At 38.5% G+C, this 15,287-nt stretch overlaps 1 protein-coding gene across 13 annotated transcripts in view; it reads left to right on the forward strand.

Annotated features, from left to right (window-relative positions):
- NEBL (nebulette) overlaps window positions 1–15,287 on the forward strand; it is a 402,354-nt gene that overhangs the window by 340,976 nt on the left and 46,091 nt on the right. For 8 of the 13 annotated variants that reach the window (XR_004644415.1, XR_004644416.1, XM_034760313.1 and 5 more), the window contains 8 exons: window positions 2,589–2,699; window positions 2,841–2,951; window positions 4,718–4,828; window positions 5,489–5,599; window positions 6,739–6,849; window positions 7,466–7,570; window positions 11,619–11,711; window positions 14,862–14,954. The exons of 2 other annotated variants lie outside the window; for them this stretch is intronic. Coding sequence is in view for 9 of the 11 variants with exons in the window: in XM_034760313.1 (XP_034616204.1) it covers window positions 2,589–2,699; window positions 2,841–2,951; window positions 4,718–4,828; window positions 5,489–5,599; window positions 6,739–6,849; window positions 7,466–7,570; window positions 11,619–11,711; window positions 14,862–14,954 (846 nt within the window). In the remaining 2 variants the exon portion in view is untranslated. The remainder of the gene's footprint in view (window positions 1–2,588; window positions 2,700–2,840; window positions 2,952–4,717; window positions 4,829–5,488; window positions 5,600–6,738; window positions 6,850–7,465; window positions 7,571–11,618; window positions 11,712–14,861; window positions 14,955–15,287) is intronic. 3 more of the 13 variants (XM_034760308.1, XM_034760312.1, XM_034760310.1) reach the window with 3 other exon arrangements.

Raw genomic sequence — 15,287 nt, forward strand, 5'->3', positions numbered from 1 at the left:
AGTTTTAATTATTCATTAGGGTACCAAGAGCTTTGTATAACTGACTTTTTAATATTACTTAAATCAAAATAATTGTTACATCCAACACATATGAAGCAGCGAAGTAAAGAAAATGAAAATCCATAAAATATAGCTCTGACCATAAATGACATGGTCTGCTTTATGCATTTCTTGTAAGTTGCCCAACCATTTTCCTTATTACAGCTGTTGCTTTAATATTTGATTGACTTTCTTCATGTGCCGTTTCTGAAAGATTAATATGAAATAGTAAATTAAATCTTCACTCTCAAATAGGAGATTTCTTCTGATATGTTGTAGAAATAAGGGTTTAGGATACCTCTAAAACAAATTTCTGTGTGGATGCTGTAACATTTTTTTCACTGCTCAAAATCCTCCTACCAATAGTCCCTTTCCTTGTACTATTAGACAGCTTTGTTTTCATATCAGAACAGAGTATTAATCTGGATAAATTCCATATACTGAACATATTCGTTTGACCAGATTCAGCAGTATATCAGTATTTTTAATTTCATTTCATGCGTATTTAGGAATAAAAAATGTCAAATCTGTCCAATATCATCTACATAAATTTGAATTATAACAAAGAAGTGTTTAGATTTGTCATATTAAGAATTAACATTTCTACCCTATCCATTTAAGCAGAATTGAAGATGCCAAAATTAAAAACATTTTCACCCTTCTACTTTTGAAGGGTTCCTGCTTTGATTTTTTTTTTAAATAACTGAATAAGTGCACCCCAGTTTTTCTCTGGAAAAAGAGACAGTCCTGTTTACCTACAAATTTTCTTAAGAAATCCTGGTCTAAGATGGTATGATGTTGTCAGATAACATAACATGCCTTTACAAACAATTCATCCTCTGGTAAAATGATTTCCTCCCAACGGGTCGAATGCTACTTGAGCTTGGTTCAAGATACAGCTTCCTTTGGCAACACCATTGTATGCACTTAAGACACTCCCATGCTTATTATGTCGGCCTACTCCCCAAGGAAATGTCAGTTTGCATTTTTCCTTAATGGAGTGCATTAAATGATTTCCTTTCTCTCACCTTTTAAACTCACCCCTCACCACCAGAGAAATAATCCTTTGTTTGTCAAAGGGAAGGAGAATATGAGCATTAAAGCAACATTTAGGCACAAGTTTAGACTGTTGAGTTCCAGATAATGTTATCCCCACATTATCAAAATTCTATTCCAAAAAATAAAAAAATCAGATAAGCCAAATTATTAACATTTGTTTGTCAAGTTGTACGTTCGGGGATATATTGCTTTGTTGTTATGTAAAGGTTCTTCTTATACTTTAAGGAAACACCATGGTTTAGGAAAGTAAGAGAAATCAGTTATTTCATTTCTTAAATGGGCAATAAATTCCTCATTCATTTCAGAATACTTCATGTCTTAAAAAGGCAATAAAACAATGTGTCTGCTCAGTTGCAATCTCTTCTGTTGGTGTCTCCTTGTGGAGAGCACTCAGCAGAGATTACATCTGTTATTACAATGAGACCCGCTTTCTGTAGAAACACAACTTCTTTGGGGGAGAGAGAGAGAGAGAGAGAGAGAGAGAGAGAATTTAATTATTCCCCATATTAATGGGAGGATCTTCCTGATTATCATAGATGATCCTGATAATTTACTGATGTTAAAGGGAAGCTTCTTTAATGCTGGGTGTATCCTCTTTTGTTTGCCTTAAATAAAGGGCTTATGAAAGGACAAAGTATTTTGCTAAATTCTGTGAAATTCAGTAAATAAAGGAAAGCTTTAATTCATTTACTTAAGAAGCCAGCTGAAAAATATTTGCTTAAAATCTCAGTATGTCTTTTAACCCACTCACTCTTTTTAAAAGGGAGTTCAGAGAGCGTAAGTAAAAACCTTAAGTTTGGATTAAAGCATCTTTTTGCTGCCTGTCATCAGTTCACATCGCTCATCTGGGAATACAGGAGAGGACGGAGAACCAGCTGGCCACAGCAGCCTCCACTGTGCTTTTAATTTTACATAGAGCACTTGGATAGTATGGCAATAGTAGCTGCTAAATGCTGATAGATACTATCTCAGTGCAGTGTCTGAGTGAAATTGAAGTCAGATGGTGGGAGTTTTGTGGAACATAATTTACCAAATAGGCAGGTTACCAGCTCTTACTATCGTTATTTAGGGCATCTATCCTAATTGTGATGCCATTAGTAGAATGGGGCTGAAAATGTAGTTTGCTAGCCACCAATCTATCAAAGCTGCCATCCACAGGAAAGCCCACAAAGCGAAGGTTATTGCAATTAATACATACGAAGATCTACAACCCAAGGTCCTTATACAGATGAGGTAGTACTGTATAGGGGTGGAACGTTTTTCAAGAGCACACAGCAAAATAAAAGGCTAAATTTAAAACCTTTTCACTTTTGGTGCAACATACCTTTTGATTTGATAATTTCCAATTCTGTTTTAACTATGATAAATGTACTTCAGCTAATTCATATTTCATAGAAAATTTCAAAGAAAGGCTTCAAATACTTAAGAGGCATATCTTTTCAAGATCTTGAACACAATTAAAGCGGAAATTTTTTTTTTTAAATCCTTAGAAAGAGTATAGAAAAGATTTGGAAGAAGGGATGAAAGGAAAAGGACTGACAGTGTTTGAAGATACTCCGGATTCGATTAGAGTGAAAAATGCAGCCCAGATACTGAATGAGGTATGTTTTGCTGGTGAAGGTTGTTAATGTAGTGGAAAGTTCAGTCTTTACAGTGCACCCTCTGGAAAATATTCTACATTTTTGCATAATTTAAATGGAAATACTGTATGTTTTGAAACTGGTGGAACCTATATTTTGCAGAAAGAATATAGAAAAGATCTGGAAAATGAAATAAAGGGGAAAGGAATGATACTGATTCCAGATATTCCTGACATTCGGAGAGCAAAAAGAGCATCGGAAATTGTTAGCGAGGTCAGTGGATAAAGCATTTTAAAATATTGGGGTTTTTCTCAGTTTATTGGTTGCTTCAGTTAGTGAAAACTAGTCTCCGCTCTATTGAAAAGAGAGACGAATATGGTTTAATGGGCTTTTAAAGAAACATTTGCTGAAGTTTTTTAAAAAAATCTTGTATATTAAACATTTTAGTTTTTGGAACTGGATATTGGTGCGTATTGGCAAACATCTTGCAACTTACATTTATATAAATGATTAAATATATATTTGTGAAAGCTACTTCCCAAATGCAAAGCTGTTGCTGAAGAACCATTGTTGCTTGGACCTTAAGCCTGCAATTTATTCTGTGCTCATGGATGGGCGCAGGGGTCCGCCTGCACAGAACATGTTTCAGGATTTGGGCCTTAGTACTTACAGTGCTGGCCCAAGTTCACATGGCAGTTCCCTAACACCAAATCCACAGCTTACCACGAGATCATGTAAACTTAAATCCACTTGAAGCCCTGCTTCTGTCAATGGCCTTCTGGGAAATGGAACATTTATTAAAAAGCAACAGAGGGTCCTGTGGCACCTTTGAGACTAACAGAAGTATTGGGAGCATAAGCTTTCATGGGTAAGAACCTCACTTCTTCAGATGCAAGTCCATTTATTGTGACCAGAGTGAGTGTAGATGCATAGGGCCTGCCCTGCTCGCTTCAAGTTAATGAGGATACACATATCACCCAGTACTGTCCTCTCAATCTTTTAAAAAGAAGAAGCCAGGAAGAAACCTCTCCCAGTCCATCCTCAACAGGAGAGGAAAAGCAATCTTAACCCTTTTCACAGGTTATCTTGTCCTTTGTGAAAAAAGCGTGGGGTGAGAAGTGGGGTATGTTACCACTAGGCTGATCAATTTCTTCCACTCAAAAAGAGATCAAGAAGCGAAAGCCTTTTAGCCCAGGCTCTTGGTGCCCTACAATGTAAGAGATTAACCCTTTTTAATTAATAGGAGGGTATAGTCAATGTTCATTGAGCCATATAACTTGGGCAAGAAAAGAAAGAAAATGTATTTATTTTTGATCTGATTGTTTTCAGTAGGTGGAAGAACACCAAAACAGAAAGGAGTGCTCAGTATGGAATAGCTAAGAGCATAACTTATTTGCTTCTTTTATCAAACAGTAGAACTAAAACCAATATATGTAGTGCCTCAATATTTTAATTCCATTTGCTTATGAATGAGGGATGTATATTCTTTGGGTGTGATGAAGATGAAATAGTCATTGCCATTCATGATTACCAGATAGTTATAATTTATAGAACTGAAAAACCAAAGATCATGTATAGAAGTATTGCCATTTGTCTAATGAGTGTGGTTCAGCAAAGACCTCATATCAAATTGGTAAATTACAACTTTTTTGCTACAAGAGCTCACTGGAAACACCTTTGTACTCATTAGATTTCTACCATAGACTTTTCATAAATAAATTATTTTTTTAAGGGAAGATTATGCTTGTATTGGGAAGACACCATACATAGCTTGTTACATTACATTCCACAGAGTTTTTAAAAATTCTTTGGAAGATAGTCACTACTATTTATATGGCCTGATTTTCAGACCATATTTTTGTGGCTGCAGTTTTGAACTTGTGAAATAGCTCCCAAAGTTTTGCTCCTACAGTTTGGTTTCCTGGCAGTTCGTTTCAGGTGTAAGGTTATGTCCACAAAAAAGGAGCTCTAGTTTGAAAATCTGGCCCATAAATATGTGGTTATAGTACATCTGATTATATGAAACTGTATCTTCACAGAAAGAATACAAGAAAGACCTGAAGACTGAAATTAAAGGGAGGGGCATGCAAGTGGGCACAGACACCCCTGAGATACAACGGGCCACGAAAGCTTCTGAAATTGCAAGCCAGGTTAGTACAGTATTTGGTGGAAGCTTTTAATTCAACAGAATATAATAAGCTACCTTTATTAAGAGTTCCGCTTTGTGACAAATCAGCACAGTAATGAATCAAATGTGTTAGGTTTCACAAAATTCATGGTCATGGGCTGATTAGAGTTTGGTGTGACACATTCCAACTCCTGGGAAAAGGTGAAAGTTTCATTACTTACTAACATCATCAGCACCATGATTAGGAGCTGCACCTGCTACCTTGACTAGCTTTTGGGCCTTAAAATAGGGTGCTGCTTGTTTGGCTAGGACTAGATGATAAATGGATGCAGAAATAGGGAAAATGCTTAAGGCCTTGCAGCCTTGATCTTGTATAGTCAGAGGAAGTGATTCATATCTACACAAGCCTCCAGTCAGGACTGTGAAAATGGAAGAGAGAGACTGAGATAAAAGGCTGCATGAAATTTTAGATAACGGTATTCTTAAAAGGATGTTTTAAGCTGGCAACAAGTGGAGTATAGATATACTGTAGGTAGTATACCCCACAGAGCTAATGCTATTAATATAAAAGCCATTTGGTATTATAAGGATTCTATTCAATGAAGGCACACAGATGAAAGCAGGATCCATATAAAGCTTTGGCTCTTGTACATCTGAGTATTGCCAATCCTATTCTTCACAGAAAGAATACAAGAAAGACCTAGAGACTGAAATTAAAGGGAAGGGGATGCGAGTGGGCACAGATACCCCTGAGATACAACGAGCCCAGAAAGCTTCTAAAATTGCAAGCCAGGTGGGTACAGAATGAAACATGTACATTATATTTAAAGAAAAATACAATAAGACTTTTAAATATATGTAACTTTAGTGCCCTTGTGGGCAAGATGGAGTCTGCTCTGCAGGCAGCTCTGGCCAAGAGAAGGTGCGCGCAGGAATGCAGCAGGGAAAGTCCCTTCCACCCCAGGGGCACCTGTTCCAAACCCCCCAGAGTGAACACACACACACCAGAATAGTACAATGAATATAGGACAGGGAAATATTTATTTACAGAGGGATAAAAGGAGGAAAACGGGGAAATATAGGGGGAGCGGTAAAACAGGGTTGCATTCAACTCAAGGCCCCACAGGGCCCGTAGTACCACAGTCTGAAAGGAGCAGACACCGAGCAATGTGTCTGCACACAGAGTTCAGGAGTCCTAGGCAAAGTTCCAGTCCAGTGGTGAGTCGTGGGTGCTCCTGGTCGTTGTCAGCACTAGTAAACTTTCCCCAACAAACCCCTCTGGTGCCCTCTTCTGCTGCTCTCTGCAAAGCCACACAGAGCGACAACCTTCCCGCTTAACTAGCTAACAGCCTCCTTCCTTATTCCCAATGCAAAGTCACAAGCCCCAGTACTCACGGCCCCATGCAGCTCTGGTTTGTCCTTCTCAGGTGATTCCTCCCTGTCACAGTGCTCCTCCTGGCTCCTATCCTGGGGTGTCCCCAGTTGGCCGCTCTGTCCCTCCCAGGCTTCAGGCAGGTTCTTGGCTCCTTCTCTCCATGAGGGCCAGCTTGCTGCAGCCCTTCTGTCTGGAGCTCCAGACACACACAAGTCAATCTCCCCTCTCTCTGCTGCTCCCCATCCTCAAACAGCGCTTCCTCCTTCTGGAACAATCATCATTTCCCCTCTCAGGAAAAAAATTTAAAGGGGCCATGCTCTCTAAACCCCAATGGGATTACATATATATATATATATAAAGTCATGTTGAAAGTTGAATGAACTAAGCATAGCTTGCAAAAAAACTAGATTGTACAGCTACCGTCCATTGTTTGGAATCCAATGAGTGTTACAAAAATAGCTCTGAAGATAGCACACAAATTACAGGTACAACAGCACCTACACTAAAGGTTAGGATTATTGTAGATTTTAGGATTATTGAAGTTATGGCTTTTGCAGAAAGAATACAAGAAAGATCTGGAGACTGAAATTAAAGGGAAGGGGATGCAAGTGGGCACAGATACTCCTGAGATACGAAGAGCCAAAAGAGCTTCTGAAATTGCAAGCCAGGTGAGTACAGAATGAAGTAAAAGTAAGTGTTTTCGTGTCTCACAAGAGTGTGCCCTAGGCACACATTGTGCAGTGCATGCTGCATTACCTCTTATTAATTAGAAGAATCCATACTGATATTAAATATATTTACATGTGGAAGCCACATGTGGAACTAATTTTGGGCCTGATTTTCATTTACACTAAGGGCTTGTCTACACTTAAAACACTGCAGCTGCGTGTTTCAGTGAAGACAGTAGCTATGCCAATGGGAGGGGTTCTCCCATCAGCGTAGGTACTCCACCCCTCTGAGAGGGTGGTAGCTAGGTCAACAGGAAAATTCTCCCATCCACCTAGAGCAGTCTACACTAGGGGTTAGGTTGGTTTAACTGCGTTGATTAGAGATGTGGATTTTTCACACCCCTTAAGCGACATAGTTACATCAACCTAATTTCCTAGAGTGGACTAGGCCTAAGGTCCCTTTACACCACTCTGGAAGTGTAAAGGGGCTGTTAATTGGGACTAAACCATTTACAACTATTTTAACGTGCTTTTACATTATCAGAGTGAATACACATTTTGGATGTTCTAGCCGTAAGCAGAGATGACATGACCATGGTAAAATGGTGTTTTTCAGAAAATGTACAAAGATGAAGCAGGGAAGATGCTCTGTAACTACTGTACCATACCAGATACTCCAGAAATTGAGAGGATTAAGAATACTCAGAAAAACATCAGTTCAGTGAGTAGCAGCAGTTCTGCTTTTAGAAGTGATTTTTCACATATGTTCAGTATGAAATGAGCTCTCTTGTGTCCTGGCATAAAATGGGAATATTCAAGTAATTGTCCTTCATTCATATGCATAGTTTTGCAATGGCAAAGACCATATCCCTATTTCTTTTAGAAAGAACACCTGTCTTTGCTAGACTTGACACTAATATTTTGAATTACTAAATCATGATGCTACCCACACCAAGACTCTCAATTATTTTTTAACCGAAGAATTTTTTTTATCAACCCCTGAAGATAGCTTTATTACAAACTGTGTATTAAAAGGAGAAGAAACCTGGAGTGGCACCATTGTAAGTATAAGTTTTGTCATATGGTTATGGTCTAAAACTAGAAGAGAGCCTGTTACAAAATACATTTGACTTAAAAATATTAGTTCAATGGTTTTATGTTACATTGGACAAGAGATGGGTTTTTTACTTTATGCTAGATCCAGGTTTTAGTTTACCGCTAAATAAAAATCATAATGGCTCAGATTCCTAAAATTTCCCACTTTGTTCCCTATGTATTCAGTCCTCTTCACTTTTGTATGTTCATTAGTTCTGCTGTAGGTAATGCTCACTGTACTTCTAATCTAATAGTGGTTTCCCAAAAGAGAAAATGAATACAGGGAATTTAGTTGATGTGACCAAAGACTGTCCAGTTACTTATTATTCCGGCTGACTCCTTTGTAAAGGTCAGTAGGATGTCTGCTGGCTAATGTACTAATTTCCCAATCATTAGCTCAAAAAGAGCCAGTTGTCTAGAGGTAAAGGAATTCTATTAAAGCTGGTATTGTAAATTAACCTATGTTGTATTGCAACAAAATTTCAACATGTAAACAATGTTGCTTGAAATTTTTACCACTATCTGACCAGAGAGGTGACATTCCTGAGTATTGCACGTCATTTTAGCTACTCAACTACATTTCACTTCAAAAACAGGCTTGTGGCTAAATCTTTGTTCAGTTTAGCTATATCACCCTCAACATTGCAGCATCAGAAGTGGAAGCAGGGGCCTCCAGGGAAAGGAGAGAAGAGAGGCCTCTGAGATAGGTTTGGGCAGTGGAGGCTCGTGTAGCATCTTCCTGCCATCACCACCACTCCAAGTGACTGCGGTTGGGAATAGTCTCTTCTCCTTTCAGAGAAGGGATTTTGAAGCACTGAACCTACTGCTTTCTGATACTATTTGCTGATGGGCCCAGCTGCCTCAGTTCTTGGCCTGCCATATTTGCTCCTTGCTGCTGTTTGTTGCCTCATGTTTGAACACTGCTGTGCAATGTATTATGGAGGCATGTTTTACGCTATGTCTCATGTTACAATAAAACAGTAATGTGCTAAATTCAAACACAAAAGGTAAAAAAGGGCAACCTGGGCTAGGCCCTCCCTGAATCCCATCTCCTGGCCCCACTCTTCCCCAGCAATTGTCGGCGGGAAGAGGGCAGCAGGTGGATCTGTGGGTCTAAATTCTATTGGGATTTGAGCCCCCTGCCAGTTAGGACTCAGAGCCATACAATCAATCTGCCACTGCTTGGAGGAGTTTTGGCAAGCCTCAAAGTCCTGGAACCTCCTAGGAAATTCCAGTAAATCTGTAAGGGCCAGCATGAGCCTGCAACACTGTGGCTTTTTAAAAAAAATGGCCCGTTATATTTAGCTAATTATTTAACAAAAGCATATACCTTTATTTCTGAGATAAAAGTTCTGAACTCTGTTTCTTAACTGCACCCTCTCTCTGTGAAACCAGCCCATAACTGGGAACGATATGTTAATATACTATTGGCTCGTTCTCTTCACCTTCTGACCTTTTACTTTCCTGTGCAGCTTAGGTTAATAAAGGTAAGTTATTAAGCAATCTAGTGCTAAATAACTAGGGATGGTACTAGAGGCAACCACACTAAAGAAAAATTGGGACATTCTTTGATCCTACTTTTATTTGTTTCTCATTAGTTTGGCAGTGTCTCACACCTGGACTTTGTCAGGGTTAAAGAGACGGAGTTCCTTCTCTGCTAAAGAGGACAAAACAAACAGCTAGCTCTGCAGATAAAATCAATGCTTCTTTTTGTTTGCCAGCTGGAAGTGCTTTCCTAGCGCAACTTGCTCCAAATGATATGTCAGATCATTCACAGTAGGATCTTAACTGCACAGTCATCTCTTTCATAGTAAAATTCATGTTCCAATATGTTTTATACCTCGTGATGGAGGAAGAAACAACATATTTTAGTTTAATGAGTACTGTATGTAAATCTCTTTACCTCCTTTTAACAAGTTTGTGCATTTTAACAATTTTAAAGAACTTACTCGTGAGCTGTCTCTCTTTTCACATGGTAAAATTCTACATAGCTGAAAATTTTATTACCTTAAAAATCAGATATGTGCATGTTTCACCCTCATCTGAAATACTGGGTAATACTGTTCACCCCACCCCAAAAGGCCATTGCCAAACTAAGAGTTCAGAGGAGTGAAGCAAGAATTATTTAGTGCATGGACAAACTCTCCTATGAAGATAGATTGAAAAGATTGAGGATTGTTTGCCATTGAGAGGAGATGAATAAGAGGGGACATTATAAAAGTAAACAGAAGGTAGACTGGAAGCTTTTGATCTCCTCATCTCATAAGACAAAAGCAAGGTGACAGCTAATGATATTGAAAGGTGGTAAATTCAAAATTCTAGCATAAATAAAGGAATGCTTTTCACAAAATCTGTAATTACACTGTGGAACTCATTGCCACAGAATGTCTTTGAGACCCAGAATTTAGCAATATGGATGACAAGAATATCCAGAGTTGTTATAATTAATACTAAAAAATAAAGGTTTTGAAAGGATATAAAAGTCTCATGCTTCAGAGTTTAAGCCCACCCCTAATTATTAGGGTCTAGAATAAGACTTTCATGAGGACAGGTTATTCCTTGTCTGACTACTGTGGGGTTTCTTGCACCTTACTTTCCAGCATCTGGTGCTAGAGATAGGTTACTAAACCAAGGGTCTTATCCAGTCTGATTGTTCCCATGTTACTAAAGAGAGAGAGAAACATTGTGTGTGGGTTTTGCACTTATGCTTCATTATTTATGTTTACTGAGGAAAACCAGAAAGCTCAATAAGTCTTGGTTTAGGAAAGCCAGAAATACTAAATGTTAAAGCTTTATTCTGTGAAGTCATGAGTCAAACTTGGTTTTATACTAATAGCCTAATAATACTAAATTGAATGGCAACATTGGCGACACCTATTACTCAAATTCCAGACATTTTTCTTTCAAATGAAATTTACCTGAAAGTTGTGCAATCTGCAGTGGTACATGAGGCTTATTTAAAGTATGGCAGCTCTTGGGATTTGTTGAATACTGTCTCCTTCAATACCCTGACTTATTGATTGTATTTATGCATTGTGTTTTGACCCCTATTAAAACCATTGGAATAAAGACAGGTAGTATAAAAATAGAATGGTATTTTTACAGATAAAAGCTTTGTTTTCAGTTGTAATATGTAGTCCTGTGGCTAGAAGATCTTGGATTCTAGCTCTGAATCAGCTTGCCATTTAACCAACCTGTACCTCAATATTACAGTCTGTAAATGAATAATAATATTTGTCCACCTTTTTAGACTACTTTGTGATCTAGGGATGAAAAAGGCAACATAAAGTCACGATCTTGAAAATGCTTATTTTTGTGAGTCTTTCCATTGCTTTCAGTGAGATTACTTAAACTTAATGTTACATGTGTAAGCATGTGCAGGTTCTGGTCTAAAATCTATTATTATTTAAAGTTAAAATTATCAATAGAAAATCTGTAAGAAATTGAGATCAAAAGGATGATGATGATAGATTACCTGGGTTACCCGTGGATATAAAAAAGTATAGAAAGATAGTGATAATTGAGCTGATTTTGGAAAAATTAATGTATTTGCTTTTCTTGAGTTATAGTCAGACAAGGTTAGAACTTGGAAAATTGCCTAGGTCTTTTCTATGAGAAGTGATGCTTGCATTCCGAAGTGGCTCATAATTATTTTTTTCTTTGTGTATATGAAGGTGTTTTATAAGAAGGGAGTAGGCTCTGGCACAGCAGTCAAAGAGACTCCTGAGATGGAACGAGTAAAGAAAAATCAGCAGAATATTAGTTCAGTAAGTGTTAGCAACATTAATTGTCCTTCCCCAGAGAAAAGTGGTCATTTTTTTCCATTTTATTATAAATATTACCTTTTCCTATCCTTCACCTTATTCAAATGCCACTTCATTAGATTTCCAAGTTTAATGCGCTACATTAACATGGTATTGGGGCTACACAACTTCAAAAGTAATGTTTAATTTGGATGTGTCATCATTAATGGGAAATAGATCTTTTTAAAATTAAATATATGATGACAGGATTTCATCTTTAAAAAACAAACACCTTAACCATTTTCGTTATTGCTGTTTTAGAATAAATTCCAGCTACAACCTGCAACTTAGAAAAATGTCTTATTAACAAAACATTTTCCCCTTAAAAGTTGCTGCAAAGCTCATACGCTTTAGCTGGTTGTTTGCTATACAGTGCCAGAAGAGGCTTTGGGAGAAAACTGAGGACTGTGGCCTATTGAAGACAAGTTATACAGGTGGAGCTGATGAGATTGGTCCTTTAAATGAGATTGTTTAGCTATGGCTGCTTCAGACTCTTAGGCATGCCAACCACCATTTGAAAGTCAACTGTCAAAATGACAGCTTCTTAGAAGCAGGATGTACTCTTCAGTTAAAAGTTAAAAAATGTGGTAATTTGGAGAAAGATTTGAGGTCAGCTATCACCAAATAAGAAAAGGCACCTGTATCGTACATGTGTCTGTGCATTTTTGCACACTGACTGCTGGGATCACTCTTAAAAATTTGATCAATTACATGACATCTCTAGCAACTGAACACTTTTTTTTTTTTTTTTTATAAAAAGCAAACTGTTGCAAGTAATAGAGTCATAGCAGGAGGTATGGTACTTTTTGTATCTGCTTCTCATAGGAAATAGGGTATTTTTTAACATCTATTGTACTAGAATTTCAGACTTTACTGATTACAGGGTCAGCTGTTTAGTGTGTGCCTTCTCCCCTCCCCCCCCCAGTGGCCAGAGGTCACTCTGCATCACTCCGCTTCTGTTTCCCCTCTTGGTTCCTGTGACACCTCCCGGGCTACCCTTGCTGTCACTTGCCCCTAGCATGAAGAAGTCTTGTCTGTGGCTGCTGGGGGTCAGCTCTCCAACTCCACCAGCCACAGGCAACACAAGCACTCCCCTTTAGGCCTGGCAGGCCCAGCTGTCTCTCTGCAGATAGTGGTAGGCACACTCCAGCATCTGCCTGGAGTGTCCAGCCCCACGTCCACTGGACATTCATGATATTCACAGATCTGTTGCCCCCAAAGAAGCAGTAAATGTGAGCTTGCTAGCTTCACCTCAGATCACTGCTCTGCTTAAGACATAGCACTTAGATCTGTGTGTAGTGAAAACAAGCAAAAGTTTATTTAACAAAGAGAAGAGATTCAAACGATAGCAAGTAGAAATATTGGAAACAAATGTTTACATATAAAATCAAATCATAACTTGCGTTCTAGAACCTAGACTTATATAGCTAGGTACTTTCATATGATATTGAACAAAGTTCACCCCAAAGTCCTTCCAGTGTTTTTCAGCCAGGCCTGGCCATGATCCTTTTTTCCTGAGACAAAACACGCTGTCAGCTTGTCCCCTAGGTAAAGTGCACTGTATATCTCTTTGCAACCCCTGGAATATCAAAACTGTCCTTTCATCTTTATTAATAAACTGGATATTCTCGTGCTGTGTGTTACTTCCTATAGATTTTGCAGTCTCCTGTTGATTTTGCAGTCTTGATTAGCTGGTGGCTCAGTATGCAAATAGACTTGCATCATGAGACGCACAATACACAGTGACCAGTCAGAGAGCTAAGCACCTAATACACCCTGCCTAAACAGAACCTGTCTGAGGCATGTCACCTCCTGGTGACCTCCCTTTAACTTCAAGGCTTTAAGAACATAATTTTCAGTATAGATACATAAGTTTTTAAATATTATCTGTACCTACATTTTACAAGGATTACAATAACCAGTGGGCTATTGGCTGTCGGGAAAGACCTTACCTGACACCATACGGTGAATTATTGTGAATACACTTGACCCAGGGCATCCCTGTAAAACTCTGTGTACTGCTGTGCCCTCTGCTAGTTGGCACAAAGAAGTTCCTGAGTCTCAGTTCCTCAGTACCTCAAAAATACAACCCAAAATTATTTAAAACACTTCTCTTCTGGAGATTCAATTTATTCAACCTCAGGGTACATGCTGGCCCTCAAAGCCTCACTTCAGTGTTTCTCTCTCTTATTCCTGAAGCTTGTTCCAAATTCAGCAGTCTCTCCCAGGCTTCTCGTGGCTGGAGTTCAACCTTCTAGCTCTTACTTCTCAACTTCCCTGCTGTCATGGTCATCTCTGCAGGAGCCTTTCTCATTCCCTGCAGCTTCCTGAGCTTTTCCCCTTCACTGCAGCTTCCTGCTGCCCTTTATAGGGGGAATCTGCTGTCTTCCATCAGGCCCCATCCAGCCATTAATGCTGCAAAGGTGGGCTGGAGTAATTCCTTCAGTAATCAGGGTTGGCTGTCCCCAAGCATCCAGCCCATCACCCTGTTATACTGATGTGGTATTTGGGGTCACATACTATATTACATAGAAATGTCAGCACAGGTAGGCAATTTTCATTTATTTTTGGAAAATTTATATTTTCCTGTGACTTTTTTTCTTCATCACTTCTCATCTCACTTTGATTCATGTTGTTACGATTCTGATGCTTGCCATTGGGGTACTGTCCTAACCAGCTAAGGCAGACTAGGGGAGGCGTCTCTTAGTGCTCTCAAGTAGTGATCTTATTGAAGTTATACGCTGGTTATTTGTAGGGGATTCTACCACTTTCACCACCGTCAAGATGAAGCACCCCATGGAAAGCAGCCTTTAAATTAGCCAATGCCATGGGATGAATCTTCCACGCTGCACGAGGCCAAACAGCCCAGGGCTGCCACATGAGCCCTGTGCTGGGTTCAGTGAAACCTGATCCCACCCATGTGGACCAGGAATCAGAATGATTACTGTTTAGAAAAATAATAAATATGATTATTCTTAAAAGTTCCAATGTATATAATATTACTATGTAAGGCCTAACTGTGCATTAGACATAGGAGAAGGATTACAAAATGTTTGTTGTGCTTTTCTAGGTCTCCTTTAAGTTAGTAACTTTTTTTAAATATCCATTGTTCAGATAAAATACAAAGAAGAAATGAAGCATGCCACAGCAATTTCGGATCCTCCAGAAATAAGGAGAGTTAAGGAAAACCAGAAGAATATTAGCAATGTGCGACCCTTATTCATTACTTCCATTATACTGTATTTTCTCTGTTTTATTGAATGTCTTGGTTCTAAATGAATAAATCCATGATGTTTGCATTAATTCTACTTTGTCAAAAAGACTATTTAACGATTTAACTATATAATCTTCTCTCAATGTTGAGCTTTGATTAACATTAATGGGAATTACCTACTCATATCAAAATAACATTATACACTTAATGTATGAATTTGAGAATTTGCAAAAGGATCAGCATTAAGTACCATGTGGATAGAAGTGTGTGTTCATTAATGAATGCTATTTTCTAGTAAATTGCTTTACATTATTCTTTAATCTCTA

The sequence above is a fragment of the Trachemys scripta genome, chromosome 2 (assembly GCF_013100865.1).
Source record: "Trachemys scripta elegans isolate TJP31775 chromosome 2, CAS_Tse_1.0, whole genome shotgun sequence".
Classification (NCBI taxonomy): domain Eukaryota; kingdom Metazoa; phylum Chordata; order Testudines; family Emydidae; genus Trachemys; species Trachemys scripta.